This window comes from Peromyscus maniculatus, chromosome X, assembly GCF_049852395.1.
Source record: "Peromyscus maniculatus bairdii isolate BWxNUB_F1_BW_parent chromosome X, HU_Pman_BW_mat_3.1, whole genome shotgun sequence".
Classification (NCBI taxonomy): domain Eukaryota; kingdom Metazoa; phylum Chordata; class Mammalia; order Rodentia; family Cricetidae; genus Peromyscus; species Peromyscus maniculatus.
In genome coordinates this window covers 141,788,995-141,811,146 of record NC_134875.1, presented here as the reverse complement: position 1 = coordinate 141,811,146, position 22,152 = coordinate 141,788,995, and the positions used below count along the sequence as shown (strand labels likewise).

Here is a 22,152-nt window from a genome sequence, read left to right as displayed (position 1 = left end):
AATCATCAGGCCAGGCTGTGGGTCTAGGTCTGAGCAGGAAGGAAGGGAGATCAGGCTAAGTGGCCCAGGTTCCTACCTGCTGCGCCTCCAGGGGGGTTCCATGAGTCTGGACCTGTCCCAGGGGCAGCCCCCCTCCCTACTCCCTGCCAGTGCCACCCCGTCACTATTCCCACCTCCTCTTCCTCAGTCCTTCCCCAGAAGGAGGAGCCAAGGAGGAGGGGCCAGGCCCGCTGGGCTGCAGGCCAGGCTGCAAATGGAAACTTTGCTCCTTCCTTGCTCTCCAAGGGTTGGGAATTCCTCACAAAAGGAAGCAGTTTAGAGAGCTCTCTAATTCCTCACGGCCAAACTTGGGGCTGGGCCCCCTATGTACATCTCCTCTGCTATCCCCACAAGCAACTTGTCTCAGCCTGAAAGGGTTCTGTCACGAGGCCTATTTCAATACCTTCTGTAGAAAATTGAGATGCACAGCTTGGTAATAGTGGCAGAACCCCAAGATTAGGGCTTAATGTGGCTATTCCAAAACCGGGAATCTGTAACATCAGTTCTATTACTACTTTGTACATCTTTTAGCAGAGGCTTGTCACCAACATCTTCCACTCAGCACATTTACAGATGAACGTAGACTGTCCTAGACAGTCATAGCAAGTAAGATTTAAATCACCCAGTTTCAGATATGACAATGTGTCCCTGAATAATATTCTTTAGGACTATAGTAAGCTCTCAAAAAAAAAAAGAAAGAAAGAAAAGAAAAAAGAAAAGCACAATCATACACAGGCCATTTAAAATAATCCAGAGGTTGTGCGTACACTGGCCAGTTATAAACCAGAGGTCATACTGGGCGGTGGTGGTGCACGCCTTTAATCCCAGCACTCGGGAGGCAGAGGCAGGTGGATCTCTGTGAGTTTGAGGCCAGTCTGGTCTACAGAGTGAGTTCCAGGACAGCCAGGGCTACACAGAGAAACCCTGTCTTGAAAAACCAAAAAGTAAGCAAATAAACAAACAAACAAACAAATAAATAAATAAATAAGCCAGAGGTTTGCGTACACATGCCATTTATAATCCAGAGGTTGCTCCTCCAGGAAGACTGTGCAGCCTGATTCTACAGGTCCAACAACTGAAACCTGGCGAGGAGCACAATCTCAGCAAATTTCATACAACAGGGTACAAGTGGGTGTCTGGCACCTGCCTACCCACCATGGCACTCCACTCTCTACCTGGGTAGCACCAGAGAAAACAGGTTTGGGGGAGTCTGAAAGATGGGCCTGTTCCTGAGAAAGGATAACAGGTCCAGCTCAGAGCATCCTAGCCTCTCATGGCCCCAGAGGCCAGGCTCCTGGCTGTTCTGAGCAGAAGGCTCCTGGGGAGGGCCAGGGTGGTCAGTGATCTAGAAGAAATAGGAGCTGACAGGCTACAGGCCAACCTTCCTGCCTCCCTACCAGGACAACTGGCTCATCTGAAGAAAGCCAAGGCTGCTAGGAAGAGAGAGGCCCTCTGAACCACTACAAACCTGGCATCTGTGGGACTTCTGAAGCCTCCTCTCTCTCTGCCCCTCTCCTATTACTGGGTACTCAAGCCCTTACCTCAACCTCTGCTTTGTTCGCTTCTCTTGGACAACCTTCCCAGCTCCTGCAGGTGCTTCACCTCTGGCCCAGACCTTCCTCTAGGCCTGACAGGGGTCGAGGACAGAAACTGTAGTCCTGACTGTCAGGCTGATGATGGAGGACCTCAGGCAAGCCTCTTCTATTCTCTGGGGAGTCCAAGAGCCTACACTGCAGATCCTTGTAGAATTCAATGTAACCATTTATCTGGGCATATCCCATGAGCCTCAGTTTGGTTCTCTATAGAAGAACGATGAAAGTTCCCTACTCCATAGGTTTGGTTTGGTTTGTTTGAAACACAGTCTTGCTAAATAGGCCAGGTTTGCCTCAAATTCATAATTCTTCTGCTTCAGTCTCTCAAGTACTGGGATTACAGGTCGGGCTACACTGCCACGCTCCGCTTACCTCATAGGGTTGTTTGTTCCTTTGTCAGTTTTGAAATGGGGTCTTGCTACAGAGCCTTTGGCTGGCCTGTTACTCATTATGTAGCCCAGACTGCCCTCAGACTCACAGCAACCCTCCTGTTTCAGCTTGCTGAGTACTGGAATTATAGGCATGTGCTACTACCCTGGCTTACCTCCCAGTTTCTTGTCAAGATTCCATAGGCTTAAGTAAGCCCATGATGACAGAAGGATCTCTGTTTGAGTAAGAGAGTCTGATTCCGGGAGTGGTGGCACACGCCTTTAACCCTAGCACCCAGGAGGCAGAGGCAGGTGGATCTCTGTTTTTGAGGCCAGCCTGGTCTACAAAGTGAACTCTAGAACAGGCAGGGCTACAGAGAGAAACCCTGTCTCCAAAAACTAAGAGGCTGACCCTTCTCCCAGTAGATGTGGGGGGACTTGCAAGAAGCCCTTTGCTTCAGAGATGAGGAAGAATTCTAGGAAAATACCTGTTAATGAACCGGGGCCTTTGTGTAATTCAGACCTAGCTAAACATGTTACATAAATTTATATGATGACTCACCAGGGGCTGAATGAATTCAGAGTGAGGAGCTTAATCCAGCCACAGGGCACTGGTGAGCCCTTCATTCGACAGATACTGTGGACTAGGCACGGTGCTGGGTTCTAAAGGTACAGTATGACCTGTCTTCGGGAAGCTTATGTCTGAGAGGAGACAGACACTCCGTTCGTGTGGAGACAGGAAGCAGGAAGAAGAATTATGTGCAGAAGAAAGGACCTAAAATGCTGCTTCCAGGAACGTCCAAGAGACCAGTGTGGCTGAGTGAAAACTTCATTGAGAGATGCACATGGGGCCGGAGATGCAGGAAGGGTTCAATCTTACAAATCCCTGGCGGCCATGACAGGGATTTCTTACTTACACTAGGGTTATTTTGGAAGTCTGTGGTTCTTGGATAAACATGGGAGGGAGTATCTCTAAAGCCCCTGGAGTTGGATGAGAAGTATTCTCCGGCAAATATTACTTTCTAGCTTTCATCAGCTACTCAGATGGGCGTGTGACTCCAAAGGGTAAAGAAGCTTTCAACGTGATCCCATGCTTTAAACACCTAGTAAATGAGCTAGTAGCGGGTCCCGTAGATCCTTCAGTGACCTAGCCCCTATCTCCCACCCTCAGCTGATCTGGCTCTTCCTCCATTTGGGGGTGGGTGGGTTTTGCCTTGTAGCTCAGGCTGGCCTTAAACTCAAGCTTCTGCTGCCTGTCCCTTCTCAGTACTGCGGTTACAGATATGTAGCACATTCCCCCGCGAGCTGCACCTCACCCAGACAGGATTACCTCTAATTACCTGAGAGGCATATGTAGCTGCTCCGTGCCTCACCTTAACTAGTACTCTCCCTCTGGGCCCCTACAACCACCTCCTCACCTGAACAGCACTTCCTCGTTCTTCAAAAGTCAGCCAGAAGCTGTGTTCTCTGGGAACCTGCCCTGATCCCACCTAGGCAGGGTGGATCGCCTCCCTAGATTCCTTCCACTCTGTTCCTCTCTCAGCCAGCTTCTCACAATACTGTTCACGGTTTCATCTACTCAATTGGGAAATCTGTAAGAATAGGTGTCTCATTGAGCCGTGTCCCCAGGAGCTAGCACAGGTCCACCTGGTTATATATTTTGCTGGGAGACAATGCACACAGCACGGGAAGCTGCAAGACGGGCCAGTGGACACTAGAGGGCACTGAAGCCCTTGCAATTCAGTGGGTACAACTGACCAGGGCCCCAGTTGCAGCCTTCTAAGGTAAACTCTCTCATTTCCAGATCCTTTCTCAGAACAATCCACCCCCACGGCACATGCAGCTTTAGTTCCTCATAAAGGGGTGCCCACCACCCCTCCCACATGTCTGACCTGTAATACTGTCCATTTCATCTCACACCACTCCATCCTCCCTCAGATAAGTTCTACTCATCCTCCAAGTCTTAGTTTGGATGTCAGCTTGGGTATCTTCCCTGACCCTCAGGCTGGGTTAGGCATACTTCCTTGATGTTACCACAACACACCACACTTCTCTTATAATTGTGGGTAATTTATGTTTCCTAACTAGACAGTGGGATTCAGCACAAGGCCCATCACTCTATGATGCAACATACTATTAGTCAACTGGTATTGGTGGGTACTAGATAAATCACCCTTGAATAAAAGACAAAAATGCATGAGTGGATAGATTAATGATTTGGGCAAGTCACTTACCTCCTCTGGATATATGTTTCCCACCCTTAAATCACCCCTACATGGCAGAATGGCCACGGAAATTAATGTGTGTCAAGTGTTCCCTAACATTACCTGAAATTCAACAGATTCTTTTCAGAACTAAAGCAATAATTAATATTTGGAACAATAAAAACAAAGGAAGAAGAGGAGTTGAAAGAGACTCTGCCTGAGCCTTGGATAATTTCTGTCACTTAGACTTAACAGTAATAATAGAATGGTCACATTTATTAGAATAACAGCAGCATCTCTTATGTGCTGGAACAGAACCAGAAGGCCCCAGATGAGGCTGTAGGAAGACTCTAGTTTCAATCAGAAGATGCTAGGTCAGGGCCAAGTCCAGAGCTGTGGGCATTGCCCTCATATCTGGAGACCAGTCATTACTGGCACAGCTGGTTCCTAACTCTTTACTAATAGGTGAAAACTTGTCTAAGGGGTCATTAATTCCCTCTGTAATTAATGTAAAAACTGCAGGGTTTGTATTAATGGAAAAGTAAGCTCAAGCGTCACGCTGGTAATATTGATAATGTGTGTCTGTAATTATATACTACAAATAACTATAAATTTAGTCACTGAACTAATAAAACAGAAAAATACCTAAAGCCACCACAACCTTGGTAGCAACTGTACCATCAGTAACATCATGGCGGTTGTTCTGAGGCTATGAAAATCGCCACAAACTGGTGGCAATGGTAACTTACACCATGCATTTAAAAGATGTTTGGGGGTGGACATGGTGGCACATGCCTTTAATCACAGCACTCAGGAGTGCTCTCAATCTGAGTTCAAGACCAGCCTGGTCTACATAGAGAGTTCCAGGCTAGCCAGAGATACATAGTGGGAATCTGTCTCAAAAAACAACAATGAAACAACTTTAAAAGATGTTTTGACTTAAAATAGAGAAACAGCGTCGCTCAGGAATAGAGCATATGCCTAGCATACATGAGGTCCTGGGTTCAATACAAACATCATAAGAAAATGTGAAAAATGATTTTAGATAAAATGGTGTGTTTTAATATAAGAACATGGAACTTGAAAACAGAGAACAAAGGTCACCTGGAAATAAGTAGGAACCAAAAACTGGATGGATGGGCAATCTTAACATCATAGGTACCTGCACAGAATATCTCCAGGCTCTGATCTTAAATTTTTTATTTATTGTTTTTGTTTGTTTATTTGCTTGCTTGTTGGTTTTTAGAGACAGGGTTTCTCTTTGTAGCCCTGGCCGTCTGGAACTCACTCTGTAGACCAGGCTGGCCTTGAACTCAGAGATCCACCTGCCTCTGCCATCTGAGCGCTGGGATTAAAGGTGTGCGCCACCACCACCCAGCTCCTGACCTCACTTTTGTGCACATAACCCCTCTGCTGAGTACAGAGGAAACACCAAGCTCTAAGCACTTTACCTCTCTACCCTCATCCTTTTCCAAGAGGACAGAAACCCACCTTGCAGTCTTGTATTACCAGAGGCGGGGCAGGATCTCTGCAGTTAGATGATAGAGACCTTAAGTCACATAGCAGCTTCCAGGTTTGTGGCCATGCTAGGGTGCACAGCAGCAGAGGAAGCCACAGAAAGCATCAGCGAAAAAGAGAGGAGAGGGGTCAGGCAAGCTATGAAGAACAATCTTGGCCCTTGACGTCTGGTCTTGATTTTGGCTGGTGAAAGGCATGGCTATCGTTCATTTACTATTCTTAATTTTGTGAGAGGTAACCTCATCAGAGCCCTCCCCTCTCTATTTTTGAGCTAGCGCAGGTCAGCTTCTGTTCCCTGCAACAAAATGTATCCAAACTAAGACAAGTGAAATTTGGGGATACAAGCGCGGGGCTTGTATAAGGGAAAACATAAGAACGCTTATGTCAGGAGAAGTGACTGCAATTATTATGGCATTTGGGTTTGTTTGCCCAAAAGCTCCCTCCCTCATTTCCTGACACTTGCTATCACAACCACACACTACAGGCAGACACTCACACACACAGACATTCAGTGACACACAGAGACAAACGCGGCAACCACCAGGTATGCTTACATGCAGACAACCTGACATGCATGGCCTTGGAGCAGCATGCAAAGTTGCCCCTGCGCTTATCTCAGCAGCAATGACACGGAGCCTCCCTGACATGCAGCAATACACACCCACACGTATGAACAGAGTGGTGCTGCCTGTAAGGCTCAGGGCAAGAGTCGAAGCTTAACTGGGCTCTGCATAGCCTCCCTCCCCAGCTGCCAAGTGACTCATCCCTAGGGCTGCTAATTAAAGCCAGGACAGAGGGGACAGAGGCAAGGGGAGGGGAAGAGAGGGAAGGCAAGTTTATTTTGGTGCCAACCAGGCACTCAGCCAGCGTAGGGGTCACCCACTTCCGGGGGCTGGGCCAAGCGGAGGCAGGAGAACCCAGAGAGGAAGGGGAGAAGAGGAACCATTTGCCCTATCTCATCTCTCTGGAGCTTCTAGAAAAAGTTCCTCCTTTGGGAAAATTACCCAGCTCCCCTTGGTCCTACCTTCTGTCTTGTTATCAGGAGCCAGATCAATCCCTCCAGGCTTCTGTTCTCATACACTGGCCGTCTACCTCGTTATCACATTCTAAAGCTAGCTCATCTTTGTAGCAACCCTAGACTAAGAGCTCCCCATGGACAGGGGTCCCAGATTACCCCCTTCTGTGTCACCCTCCTCCCAGATTGTCCACCACAGGCCTGCTACTTAGAGAGTGGATGTTGTACATGCTTCAGGAAAGCAATCAGGTTAAACCCATAACACTGTGGTGATTACAAATCTGATGATCTAGATTCCCACCTTAATTTTTACCATGGGGCAAATTATCTTAGCTTTCTAAGCCTTAGCATCCTTCTTTGTAAAACAACAACAATATATAGCCTTTAAGATTATACTGAAGACAAAGTGAGAGACTACATGTGAAGTGCCCAGCTATCACTTGGTAGGGCTGCTGCTGCTCAAAATGAAAAATCACACCTGCACCCCAGGTGAGCGGCAGAAGGAATGATACAGAGGCAAGTTCTAAACCTAGATCGACCAGAAGGACCTCAGACAAATCCCAGGAACTTACTGAAGACAGTCTTACGTAAAGTGGGGAATCACAATATTTCACCATAAATCTACCCGCCAAGTATCATGTGGCGAGCCCAGCTCTTAGAAGTAGCTCAATAAATTGCAGTAGTGATCACAAAGGATAGGTAGCAAGAGAGGCCCAGACCTTTGACGCCTGGGAGGCCTAGGACGGAGGAAGCAGTCTGGGTGGATGAGGGCCAGGCTTCCCACAATGGACAGGATGGGAATTGCTTCCCCCCTCCTCAGCCAGAGAGCGTGTTGCAGGCAGTAAGTAACAAGGTTGGAGGCACAGGAAGCAGTAGGAACAGAGAGTTGGGCAGGGTGGGCAGCCAGGCAGAGCTGAACAGGAAGCATATGGGAGGGAAGAACTGGGCACAGCTGGGGCCGCTCTGGGGATTGGGAGTATCTCAGATATGTGAATGGGGGAGCCAAGGGAGGACTGCAAGGTCTTAGTCATCTTCGTCAACCTAGGAGGTCACAACAAGGAAGAATCTTCAAAATTACCTAAACCAAATTCTCAGTGGGACAGATAGGGACACTGAGGCCCAGAGTGGGAGGCCTCCTCTGGGAACAGAGCCAGCCATTGCTCCTCCTCCCACTTCTCCAGACATCAGTGGCTTCTGTTGCCATGGGGATGTCCCTGGCTCTGAGGGTGTCAGTGGCTCCCCTACCCCCTCCCTCCTTCCCTAGCAACAGGCCACCTCCTCTTGCTCTTATCATGCCTAGTAACCTCAGCCTGGTCCCCGGGGCCATGGAGTTCCAGCCTGACCTCTTACAGCCATGATTGCCTCTGAGACAGCTGGGACTCCCTCATCTTCTGCTGATGGGAACAATCTAGCCCCTCCCGCCTGCCTGTTTTTAAGTTCTACACTTGGCCACATTTTGCAGCATGACTCTAAATCATACAGTCACTTTCAGAGGCTGGGCAGCACAACTGGCTGAGCCGCTATTTGACGCTGAGCATAGCTTTACTTCAACTTCCCCCAACTCAGAGAAATCAGAACCATCGTTCCCAGTTTATAAAAGAGAGACAAAGGAGCAGAGATTTAAGTGACGACAAAAATCAGACTGCTAGGAAGCAGGCTGTGCTGACAGCTTTGTGATCTGTAGCTATGGCCTGTCTCACTCTGGACTTCAGGTTAAGGTACCTTTAGGTCTGACAAATTCCGTTGGATATACAGGAAACCCAGACATCCATCTTTGCCCCCTGCCCCATCACCGGCTCTTCAGCTTTAATTATACTCTTGCACTCAATACTGAGGGGTCCTAAAGCCTCGGCCCTACCATGGGGTGGTCTGCGGTCTACCTGCCCTACTCACTCCTTGCTATTCAGTTTTCACACTAGCTAAGGCCTAGTTTTCTTCTTGGCTCGCCTAACTCTTTTCCAGCCACACATGCACCCATGTATGTACACACTCATGAATGCAGGTGCTTCCTGGATAAGGAAACGGGGGTTCTACAAGAGACAAACAGATATGCTGAGTCAAAAAACTGGAAAGCAACCTAGCCTCAAATGGAGCCCTTAGCCTGGATCCAAAGTTTCTACCCCTTTTTATGCCACAGAACTTCCTTTAGTTCCTGATCACTCAGGTGTGGACAACCTGTAGGCCACAGGCTGCCTATACTCCAGGATAGCTGTAAATGGTGCCAACACAAAAGTATGAACTTGTTTACAACATTATGAGATTGGCTATGTGTGTGTGTTTGTAGATACATATGTATATGGGTACACAAGGACGTGTGTGTGTGTGTGTGTGTGTGTGTGTGTGTGTGTGTGTGTGTATGAAGACCAGAGGCTGATAACAGATGTCTTCTTCGATTGCTCTTCTCTATTTTTGAGACAGAGCCTCTCACTGACTTGTTAAGATGGCTGGCCAGCGAGCTCCAGGGATCTCTGTCTCCCTACCAGTGTAATTACCAGAGCAGGCCGCCACGCTCAGCTTTTTATATGGCTTCTAGGCATCAGCCTGGGGCCCTCATGCTTACATAGCATGCACTTTACCAAATGAACCATCTCCCCATCTGCTATTATGAGATTGTTTTGTAAACATCAGTTTACATGGTTCTTGTGTGTGGACTTTGTAGATGACAATATCATGTCGTGGAGCCAAAAGGCTGGACATGCCTGAAGAGATCTGTGACACATCCTTGACCCAATCAGGGTTCTGACCTTTAGAAGTTGTTCTTTCCTGCCCACATCTGTTTTAGTCCAGCTGACTGGTCCCTGGCTTTAAACACATCCCTTGCTTTCCTACTCATGCTGATTCTACATCCATGGGCTCTCCTTCTGTGAAATCAGTCCTCTGCAGCCCAGTCTGCTTTGACACCATCTGCTCCAAGAAGCACTCCCTAACTGTAGTGAACTTGAGAAGCTATTATATGTGGGGCCTGCAAGTATCCGCAGAGAGCCCCATCCAACTGTGGTTCCAAATGAGAGGGTCGACTCACTATTCCGTGAGACATTGTTTTATATGTGCTGTTGCTATAGGCTCTTCTGCTGCCCTAGAGCAACTGCTGTAGCCTGAGTTGGAGTTGCCTGCTGAGTCCTCAAAGCTGCTATAGCCTCCTTGAATATGAACCCAGTATGCACACCAGGAAACAAATCGGAGTAAAGTCAACACTAGCCCCATTGATCTTCTTTCCCTGGGTGAGGCACTGACCATCTTGGGATCTCCTCTTCCTCGTTTGTCTTTGTTCTGTTTTTGAGACAGGGTCTCACTTATACAGCCCTGGCTGTCCCGGATCTCACTCTGTAGACCGGGCTGGCCTTGAACTCACAGAAATCCACCTGCCTCTGCTTTCCGAGTGCACCACCATTAAAGGCGTGCACCACCATTAAAGGCATGCACCACCATACCAGGCTCCTTTCCATCATTTGTAAATCAGACATCATAATCCTTGCCTAATGTAGCTGCTGTGAGCATTTAAAAAAAGATCATATTTAGAGTGATTAGTATATGAAGAATCAATGATAATTATTATGATTACTAATATTTGGGTGATAGCAAGGATGATCATCATCTACAAAGCTGTCAAGAAGTCTTATAGTGACAGTATAGGCAGGAATCTGGGCTTGGTGCCAAGCAGACTGGAGTTTGAATCCTGGCTTGTTTCCTCAACTATAAAACACAGACGATAAGGCCAGCACAGGTTCCATCCACAGTGTCACTGGGTGGATCAAATAAAACAAATCCTTGACAAGTTCTGTAAGTTATAAAGGCCCAACATATGCCATCACGTGACTCATGATTATGGTTATTATTAACTACCATGAGCAAAAGGTTCCAGGAACTCCCCAGCGGGGAGGAGCTGACAACTAGAGATGTGTTCAGTCTGGTTCCTCCACAAGTTAGCAGGCACACCAACGGGGATGCTATGGGAGGCCTGGGCTTGAGGTCATCCCAGGTTGCCTTTCTTCAAACCCACAGTAAGGACATTGAGATCTATGCCCTTTCTTAGACAAGTGCCCTCCCAAGTGTTAGAACAAGCTGTGCCTGGCCATGCTCCTTGGCTGCATGCAAGGATTAATTATGTGCCATCACAGACCTCTTGCCCAGACACCAGGGCTGACTATATCCACCACATTCTCACTGATTTAATGTCGGCCTCAGCATGTCTCCCCCACCCCCCACCCCAGACACACACAGCCCTTCCCTTGGACCTGGGCACCAATGTGCTCACCCCTAAACCTCCTGCAAGAGATGCTAAGACAAACTATCTATACACAGGCCACTTCTGACCCCGGCTCATATCCACTAACTTGCATGACAGGAACAGTGCTGCTACATATGGTTGGACAAGCTGTGCCCCACCCTAGGGTTTACAGCTGAGAGGTAGCAAATGGGGGTTCGCATCCCATTTGTTCTGTGTTCACCAACCCGGAAAGCCTGGTGAGCAAGATTCACAAGAAAGGGCCCATTTTTCCAATTGGTCCATTCAGAAGGAAGAACGGCTCCTTAAGTGAACTGTTTTCTACTCATCACAAATAGGTCATCTTTACTAGTGCAGGCCTGGACTGCACTGACTGTCCCCACTGTGTGCCTCTACTGCCTGGGCCCGTCTCATTTCAAAAGCCAGAGTTCCCAGTCCAGATGCTAAGACTAGAGCACACCCTGAACCCCCTCACCATCCCTACATTACCTCTATTTTTGACACTTCTGACTTCATGGGGTTTCTGACAGATGAGGGCCAGAGGGATGCACAAAGAGCTCCAGTCCTAGTCCAGTTTTACCTCTTCTTCCTCAGCTGATAACCTTTACACCTTACCAAAGCTTAGAAACTTTTAACCAAGCATGCAAAGAAAAAAAAATGTTTCCTCGTCACCATATATAGTTCTAATGTCTCGAATGTATCACATCTAAAGTCAATCTAAGTCCCATCACTTGAGACTGCCAGAATTCAGGATAGAGAGGGAAAATAAGACCAGGCAAGCCCAGCATCCATTGTTCCCTTCTTTCCTGGAAGAAGAAAGTAGAAAACTTCCTGGATCTGGAGCTGACATCCCAGAGATCAGCCTCTTACGTGCCCCTGCCCTGTGCGCCAAAGCTCTCAAGTCCCCTAGGACTGCAAAGACTGAGTAATGATCTTTAACACCATCATGTCTATGCCTGCCATGTTCTCCCTGTCCTCCCTTCCACTCCACACCCACCTCTAATACCAATGGGGAAAGAACCCTGCCATTGACCCCTGCCCATGGATCCCAAAGTAACAGCCAGAAAAACCCTCCACCCCAGGCCCAGCCCCCACCCCCCCACCCCCGAGTACTACTAAAGAAACGAGGTACTGACCTGACTGTTCTGGAATTCTCACCATCAGATCTGAAAGAGAAACAAGAAATAAGCAACAGTCAATATAGGCTCACCACTCTTTCCCCTACCCTACCTTGAGGTCCAACATATGTCATGAAAGCATGAACACGTGTTTCATCCATGCATGGAGAAGAGCAAGTGCAAAGGCCATGGTGGTGAGGGCTAGGTCAGTTGGAGCAGTAGGGAGAAGGACTGGTTGCCTAGGTAGGCAAGCAAAGGGCCACTGGAGGTGTGTGAAGTCAAGGAGGTAGCAGCAATCACAATGAGCGTGGCTTTCCTTGGAGTGTGGCCTGAGAAGCAGCCAGAGATAGCCAGGTTCAGATATTGTCTCTGCTAGTTACTAGCCCTGTGACTTAGGCAAGCTACTTCATTTTTCTGAGTCTGAGCCTCAGTTTCCCTCAGTTCCCCAGTAACACAAGGTTGATCCTCAAAGAGCTGCCGGGATGATTAAGCTCTTTGGAACCAAGCAGACAAATGCCAGATATTATTAACAAGATACAATAGGCTTTGCCAACTGCCTAGTCCGACCTGCTTATTTTCCAGATGAAGAGAATGAAGCTGAGCGGGTAAATGAGTCAGCTGCTGGGTTCCTTTCTACTATACTGGGCTGTCTTCTTCATTATGCGTGGCCCCAGATGCAAAAGAAAGGTGAAAGAGAATGGAGTGAGGGCCAGCTCTAAGAAAAGCCAGGAAATGAGCAAAACCAGGACCACTCCCTTCCCCTCACTCCTCCTCCTCGGGAACAAAAAAAAATGTGTGCTCTTCGGGGAGCACATGCCTGTGCAAGCAATCACATGGCTATTATGTGTGCATGTATGTGTGCACATGCTTGTGTAATGGAAGTTAGGACAGAGAAGCTGTTTTATTGGGAGCAGACGAGGAGAGAAAGGAGAACCAGGGCCCCTGGAAGTGGGAGAGTATTGGGAAGTAGTCTCCCTCCCTCTTCACCCCACACCTCTGGTCCTCTCCCAGGCTGAACTGGAAAAGGCACAGAGATGAACACATGAGACTGGCCTCAACTGAGCGAGCCAAGATATAATTTTAGGGTTTTTTGGGGGGTGTTATCTATATGTACATTGAGAGGATGATTTTAGAATAGCATTTGTTGAGAGAGTGAGTGTGTGTCACACACACACACACACACACACACACACACACACACACACACACACACTTACTCCAGCAAGGTAGGGCAGGCAAGCACCAGGGTGCTAAACAAGTTTGCCTGCTTACTAGCCCCATTATCCTGAAGAAGTCACCTTGCTATCTAGGACCTCACATTCTTCACACAGTAAATGGGGCAGTATGGGGCAGCGGCAAGGAACCCTCCCTTCTTGGGATGGCTTTGAGGATCAAAGTGCCTGACACCTGGTGCATGTTCATTTGATAACAGTGGTACCAATCTGCTGCCTTTTTTGTCCCCTTAAAGGGACAGAAAACCAAGGCCACAGCGCACCTTATTACAGTTATTCAAACTTTCCATCACACTCTATAGCAGCAAGATGGCTCCTGGAATCCCAGCTCAGTTATTCTCAGGTGTCAAGTCTAAGGAGCCAAACTTGAATGACTCCCCAGCTGCCTACAGAATGGAAGCCAGAACCCTCAGCATCTCTAACACTAATCCCCTGCTCCAGGGAGGCTGGTCTACAAGCACCCATCTCAAAATCCTGAACACATTTACTCACACTATATATACCCTAGGCTCTAACCTGGGAAGACAACTGCCTACTCAAGGAGTCTAACTTCATCATGATCATCATGAACCATCACTGAGCATCTACTATGTACCAATCATAGTATCTCTGCTTCTAAAATATCCCTCTGATGTTTCACAGTTCTCAAGATGGCAGTAGGGTTGGGGGAAATGTCCAAGTCCTGATGCAGAGTGCATTAGCCACTTCTTCTCACATTGGACTGATTCTTTCTAGTTTGGGAGGACATAGCATCATAAGATCCAAAGTGTGGGTGAATCCCACCTCATGGGTCTATCACTAAGCATTTGGTATATTATATATTGATAACAATAATGCTGGTCAGTTTTTGTCAATTTGACACAAACCTAGTCATATTTAGGAAGAGAGAATCTTAATTGAGAAAATGCCTCCATGAACTTGGCCTGTAGGCCAAGTCTATGGGGACATTTTCTTGATTAATGATTGATGTGAGAAGACACAGCCTATTAGGGGTGGTGCCACTCCTGGGCAGGTGGCGCTGGGATATATAGGAAAGCAGGCTGAGCAAGCCAAGGGGAGCAAGCCAGAAAGCAGTGTTCCTTCATGGCCTCTGCATCAGCTCCTGCCCCAATTTCCTTTAGTGATGGACTGTAATGTAGAAGTGTAAATTGAAATAAACTCTTTCCTCCCCAAAAGGTCATGGTGTTTTATCACATCAATAGAAACTCTGGAACAACAATCATCAATATAGTGCTATCTGGCACCTCTTCAGGGAACAGTACACTTTGACCAATGGTCAATCTGCCTCCTACTTCATGAAGCTGGGCCACCATTCTTCTGGGGGGAGAGTATAAAGTGGTAGAAGATAGGATATATTATGATTTGGTCCCTAACAGGCAGTATTAACTTTGGTAAGTCACCTCTCTGGACTTTTGGTCCTCAATGTGTAAAATGATGGAGCTGTGTTAGTTGACTTCTAAGCACTCTTTAGGCTTTAAAACATTTACTTTCTGCCAGGCAGTGGTGCCCTGGCACCTTTAATTCCAGCACTCAGGAGGCAGAGACAGGCAGATCTCTATGAGTTTGAGGCCAGCCTGGTCTACAGAGTGAGTTCCAGGACAGCCAGAGCAACAAAGAGAAACCCTGTCTCAAAAAAACAATTAACTTTCTTTAGAACCCCAAAGTTTATTTCTTTTATCAACTAGAGTAAGCTGTCCACATGTGGAACCAAAACCCAGGGACCACACCCCACTTTTTTTTTTTTACACTCAAGTCAGTAGAAGGGAATGGCTGTCTGTCTGTCTGTCTTTATGTATGTGTGTATACACACATACACACCCACATCAGCCCATATGTTCATATCTATTTGTGTGTACCCTTTTCTCCTTAGGCTAACCTTGGGCCCAATGAGTAGACTTAGATAATAAGACTACAATTCCTAAAGGTAAGCTTGAGAAATCTGGACAGGGAATTGCAGTTCCAGATAACTAGAGTATGGTCTAGAAGAGATGGGATCCTAATGAGTATGGCTCCTTGACTCCACATGTACTTGCTTGGTGGGGAGGGGTCTTTGAAGTTTGGGGCTCAGGCCTCTGTTTCTCAGTACAGTTCATGATACTGGGATTTGTAATAAATAGAGCCCAAGATCCGCCTCCTTTGGCTTCCTTAGCTAGGTCCTGCTTTGCAGATCAGGGAGTAGGGATGCCCGAAGGGCCAAGGCCTTCAGGATGTGTGCCCAGTGATGTATGCACTGCAAACCCCACTAAACAAATACATTGATTCTCAGGTTCTCCACTGGGGTATTTCATTCATAGCTCTTTCGGTATATTGATCTTCACTTCTGAACAGCTTTTTTTTAAAAAAATGTGCACTGAATGCATTCTTACATTAGACAATCTAGGAACTCATGGAAAAAGAGAGGGAAAATGTGCACAATGACATCACAGAGACAGCGACCACTCCAAACAGTTGCCCTACTCCTCTCCTTCTCTGCATGCAGGAGAAATGATTTTGCATTGTATGATTTTTATTGCCTTTTCTGTTACATGCTTCCCCTTGTACTACATAGTCTTCAAGATCATTATTTTTATTTGTCATGATGTAGTTAACCATCCTCTGAATATAGAGAATAGACACAGGTATGTTTTTCCATTGGTTTACATTGTGCTTTGGTAAACTTTCTTTCGCACATAGCTTTAAAGCAACACATGGCTTTTAGGAAACTAACCTTATATAGGAGCAATTGAATCCAGCTTACTTCTCTTTCTAGATGGTCATTCCCTCTAGCTATGTCTGGTTTTATAGTCATTCATTCATTCCATTAGCACATATTCACTCTATACTTCTATGAACCGGATCCCAAGCTAGAGCTATGGGAAGAAATGAGGCATAGCTCCAGACCACCAGATGTGTCAGTCATGCTTGAAATAGGCAATTTCAGAACATTCTGATTATGACCGAGAGGGAGAGAAGAAGCGCTTATCAAGGGAGAACAGAGAAGGGTCTCCTTAACCCACTCTATGGACATGATCATAAACTCTTTGAGGATATGGTGCTTATATGAGTCATGGACGATGAATAAATACTAGTTGGCTAGAATGAAGAAGGAAATGTTCACTTAAGTACAATGAGTTGAATAAACTGATTTGTCTCTGTTACTTCCCAAATACCACTAAAATGTGAGTAAATAAATTAAAAGAGAGAGAGAGAGAGAGAGAGAGAGAGAGAGAGAGAGAGAGAGAGAGAGAGAGAGAGAGAGAGAAAATCTAGGATGCTGAGCAGAAGTAAACCATTCCACTTACAGAACTTCTTCAGTGCTCAGGGTTTGGAGGTACTGTATACCTCAGAAGGCAGAGTGAGGGATAAAGCTAAAATTAGTGAATTGCAATGCTGTCCTCAATGCTGTCCAGTCAGATTCTCTCCACCTCCAGCACCATCCCAGCAACCGGAGGCTTTGGATTTGAGAACACCAGGTGCAGTGGCAGATGGGGTGAAATAGAGCTAAAAGCAAAGGGATCTTCCTTGGGAAATGGTGGGACCCTAACTTCCTTCTACTCTCCTACTTCCAGCAGCAAAGTCGGGTGCACACAGCTTCTGTGCACCTACCTGTGTAGTGTCATGGGAGCCCTTCTCAAAGCGTCATCATGCAGAGACACTTAAGTTAGGGCTCCCGTTTTTAAGGTTCATTTAGTTTCGTGTGCATGAATGTTTTGTCTGCATGTATGTAAGTTCACTGCATTCATGCTTGATGCTGGCAGAGCCCGAAGAGGAGACCAGATCCCCTAGAACTGTAGTTATAGGCGGTTATAAACTGCCATGCAGGTGCTGGGAACTGAACCTGGGTCCTCTGAAAGAGCAACAGGTGCTCTTAACTGCTGAGCCATCTCTCCAGCCCCCAAGCTAGGTATATTTTGTTTTATGTTAAATAAACCTTAATAAAAGTCATTATTTTCAAAGGAAACAAAGTTCTAGGCAATCAAAGATTACTGTATGAAGCAAAGCTATGTGAGGGAGACCACCAACCTGGAAGGCAGATGGACAAAGAAAACAAACCAAGGAAGGAATTTGGAAGGAACAAAGACAATGAAGAAATCTGGGAAATGAAAAATAGTGAGAGCCAGAATAAAAATGTCAGCGGGATAGAAGATATAAGGTGAAGAGATATCCTAGGAAACAAAATAACACAATAAAGAGGACGACAGAAGAGAAAAGATGAGAAAATTAGAGGATTAATTGAGGAATTCCTCCATCTAACAATAGGGGTTCCAGAAATAGAAAATGGAGGAAACAGCAGGAAGGAAATGCTCAAAGACACAATGTAAGAATGTTTCCCAGAGCCGAAGGAATGAAAGGCCAACGAGATAAAACAAAACAAAGCCCCATATCGGGATATGCCGCTATGGCATTTCAAAACACCGAGGATTCAAGAAAAGATATTAAATGCTTCTAGAGAAAAAACCCCACTATGTAGAAAGGGTCTTTAGTTTTTCTATGGTCATTGTTCAACATAACTCTCTGAACAAGTCTGGAATAAAAAAGGTGATGCTATGGTGGTGATGATGGTAAAGATCAAGTCATACTCCCAACTAAATATTTGTTTGTATTTATTCTTATTTTTCTGAGACAAGATTTCACCAGGTGGCTCAGGCTGGCCAGGAAGTTCTGAGCCTCCCATTTCTGCCTTCTAAGTACTGGGATTATAAACATGTACCACTACACAGGGCTATCACTTTTTAAATGTCATGTTCCAGAACTAAAGAGACAAAGATCACATTGTATTTATATCTTGAAGAAAACCAATAGACTACAACCAAAGACTTAAAGAGCATACAACAGGGTATGAACTTTGCCTTATAATTGCTGAGAAGTACCAGGGAGGCTTCACCCAAGGTATGCCTACTTTTAATCCTAAACAAGCATTATATAATCATAATAAATATAATAAGCAGGTATTCTTGGTCTTTATCATAGCCAAACTTACAATAACCCAAATAATAACAACAGCACTATTTATTACATGTTTATAATGGTCCAATACTCATGCTATCTCCCTAACATCTGCACAAGGTAGTTAGTTGTTCTCATCGTACAGATACAGAAATCAAAGCTTGGAGGAGCAATGTGAATTACCCACAACCATCCAGCCAATAAGTGGTGGATATGAGTTGAAAATCTGTATTTGTCTGATGGCTTGGCTTTTTGAGACAGGATTTTGCTATGCAGTGCACACTTATGGGGAACTTGTGGGCCTCCTGCCTCTGCCTCCTGAGTCAGTATGTGTCATCATACATGCTCACAACAAATGCCTTTAACTGCCACAACTTTTGCTCCTTTCTGTCACACCAGAGCCAGGAGGCACTTCATCTCCCATACCAACCTGCAGACTTGACCGACCTGTCGCCTATCTCCCCTCCACACAAGCATAGCTCAAGGCACCCTAAATCAGAAACATTTAACAAACATGTTTATTATTTATTTATTTTTGTTTTATGTGTAGGATGTTTTGCCTGTATATGTGTCTATTCACCATGTGCATGTCTGGTACCATCAGAGACCAGAAGAAGGGGTCGGATCCCCTGGAACTGGAGGCACAGATGGTTGTGAGCCACCACGTGGTTGCTGGGAATTGAAGTCAGGTCCTCTGGAAGAGCAGCTAGTGCTCTTCACCACTGAGCTGTCTTTCCAGCCCCAACAAGCACTCTTAGAAGATGCACAAAAGGGGGCACCCAAAAAAGAAAGTGAGGGTAGGTACAGATGTTACAGATGAATGGGGGGGCAGGAAAAAGGAACTGGCTCTATTGTCCTTAATTTCTGCCCCCTGCCCCTGTCTCTGTTGGAAGTTCAGCCATGATGGGAAAGTGTGGGTGAAAGGGGGAGCAACTAGAGCAAGTCTTCTGTTGTAGAAGCCTAAACTTGGCCTCCAAGCCCTTTCCGGTGTACTTGGGGATCATCTCTGGCCCAGCTGCTTTCACTGCTGGAGTAAAGAAGATGGGCTGCCCTCCAAGCACCTAGCCAATCCCAGAAAAGCCTGGCTCACAGCAGACCAGAAGCCTACCAAGTCACAGATGAGGCACCCGGGGAGATGAAGGAGAAGGCTTGAAGGCTTCATAAGGACGCAATAACCAGAATGGGGACAGAGCCCAGGTATCTGTTCTGCAGCTGAGGCTCCTTGACTCTATAGTCTGGATAGAAGAGGTTAAGGAAAGGGATGAACCAGGGGTGCTAGATGAATGTTCATGGCCAACAGTAACATAGGGTCAAAACAAGCTCATCTAAGCTTGGCTATTAGGAATGTGGAGTTACTAATAATTTCTAGTTTCAATCAGACTTAGCTAGAACCAAAGCCTATTACTCAAGAGCATAAATGTGTATCTCCTCTCTCCCTGCAGTAAAACAAAAGTAAAGGAATAAGTACATTAAGTATGAACTCATATAAGGAAAGATGGGAGAAGATGGTATCATCAGTGAGTAAGAGATTTCAACAAATTTCTGAAAGAAAAAAATTAAACAGAGGGCTAGCAGAGTTGAAGAAGAGCCAACCCTGGTAGGGGGTTGCAGCTGAGGAGGGAGACCCTTGGTACAGGAGAGCCTTAGCCAGACTTAGCCTTGGCATGTACGGAGAGGGGTAGACACCACCAGGAGGGCAAATGACAAGGTATAAACTGACAACATACCAAATCCTTTCAGCCCAGGGCGATGGCTCAGCATGTGAAGGTACTTGCTATGGACATTTGCTCCCTAGACCTTGCACGATGGAAGGAGAGAACTGACTTCTGAAAGTTGTGCGCTGACATGCACACCATGACATGAGAGTGCTTGTGCTCACCTCCACATGCGCCACACACTAATAATAATAATAATAATAATAATAATAATAATAATAATAATAATAAAATCATTCCTTCCTTGCCACCCTAAGTGCTGGACTCAGAACACGAGCTGCCTGGCATTTACGCAAAGGCGAAATGTCACAGGGCTGCTGGAGAAAGGAATTAAACTCCGAGGGATGCATTAGAGTATCTAATGACATTTTAGTGACCCCAACTAAACTGCTTTTTATTTTGGTATTTGAAGGACACCCATTATAACAATCATCTCCCTGCTGGATCACCAAATAAGACCAGTGAGTGCACAAGTGATTCTGGATATACAAACATCTCCGTAAGCGTTTCTATTAACTCAGTCATAGTTTGTAAAGCAGAAAATAGGAGAGGGAGGCTGGAGAGATGGCTCAGCGGTTAAGAGCACTGACTGTTCTTCCTGAGGACCCGGGTTCAATTCCCAGCACCCACATGGTAGCTCACAACTGTCTGTAACTCCAGTTTCGGGAGACCCAACACAGACATACAGGCAGGCAAAATACTAATGCACATAAAATAAAAATAAATAAATAATTTTTAAAAGAGAATATAGGAGAGAAAACTATTACAATTTGAGATGGGGAAAGGAATTCAGTGTTACAAATAAGCTAAAAGAAATTTTAAGGAATCTTTTTGTTGATCCTCTTCGCTACTCCCCTCCCCTAACCCCTCCCCATCCTCTGAGTCCTCTTCACACTCTGCTAGCCCCTCCTTCAGCTTTCTGTTACCTTCTTTTTTCTTCTCCCCACCTCCTCCCTCCCTTAAGATCTCTTTCTCATTCTTCATAGTCCCCTTTTATATGACCTACACTCATTCTCATATATATGTGTGTGTGTGTGTGTGTGTGTGTGTGTGTGTGTGTGTGTGTGCGCGTGTGCGTGTGCGCGCGCATATATGTGATATGCATATAAGAGAAAACGTGTGTGGGATCTGCCTTTCTGGATCTGGGATGCTTTGCATAAATTCACAATTTCCAGTTCCATCCACTTTCCTACAAATGTTATGATTCCATTTTTCTTTACAGCTAAATAAATTCCATGTGTATATGCATCACTTTTTCTTTACCCATTGATTTGTTGACAGTATGTATAAAAATCCCATAATTAAATCCATTACTTTGAGTACAATTTTTAAAGTAAATGAAAATTAAATAGCAAAAAAGAGAGATAATATTTTCAGTTTATAAGTGAGGAAATAATTGTTAAAGCACGCTACTTAGAAGCATGAAGTCACAGGGCTAGTGAGATAGCTCAGAGGTCTGGGGTGCTTGCCACCAGGACTAAAGACCTGAACTCAATCCAAGGCGAAGTTGATTCTAAAGAGCTGTCCTGCCAGGCGGTGGTGGCGCACGCCTTTAATCCCAGCACTCGGGAGGCAGAGGCAGGCGGATCTCTGTGAGTTCGAGGCCAGCCTGGGCTACCAAGTGAGTCCCAGGAAAGGCGCAAAACTACACAGAGAAACCCTGTCTCGAAAAATCAAAAAAAAAAAAAAAAAGAGCTGCCCTTTGGCCTCTAAATGCCATAGTACATGCATGCGTGTGCATTTGTGGGCACGAGCACACATGCACACACGAAAACGTAATAATAATAATAATAATAATAATAATAATAATAATAATAATAGATACGAAGTCACTACCAGAAAAGCTAAATGATAAAAGTGATCATATCCAGCAGCTGGGCATGGGGGCTCATGTCTATAATTCCATATATACTTAGGAAATGGAGACAGGAGGATCTGTAGTTCAAGGCCAGCCTCAGCTATATAACAAGTTCAAAGCCACCCTGGACTTCATGAGATTCTGCCTGAAAAAAACAAGAGCCAGGCATAGTAATCCATGCATGTAATAGCAGTAATCAGGAGGCCAGGCAGTACGAGCTTAGCAAATCTGAGGCCAGTTTGATATATGTAGCAAGTTCTAGGCCAAAAGGGACACTTAGTGAAATTCTGTCTAAAGGCAAAACTAAACAAAAAACAGCAACAACAAAAAGAAATGGCCACC

The 22,152-nt window shown here is 45.8% G+C and overlaps 1 protein-coding gene across 7 annotated transcripts in view; it reads right to left on the bottom strand.

Annotated features, from left to right (window-relative positions):
• Positions 1 to 22,152, bottom strand: part of Iqsec2 (IQ motif and Sec7 domain ArfGEF 2) — an 82,151-nt gene that overhangs the window by 46,875 nt on the left and 13,124 nt on the right. For 4 of the 7 annotated variants that reach the window (XM_015987494.3, XM_006993993.4, XM_015987497.3 and 1 more), the window contains exon 2: positions 12,098 to 12,127. In XM_015987494.3, coding sequence (XP_015842980.1) covers positions 12,098 to 12,127 — 30 coding nt within the window. Of the gene's footprint in view, positions 1 to 76; positions 10,901 to 12,097; positions 12,128 to 22,152 lie in introns of those variants that run through there. The other 3 variants (XM_015987495.3, XM_015987496.3, XM_076562047.1) reach the window with 2 other exon arrangements.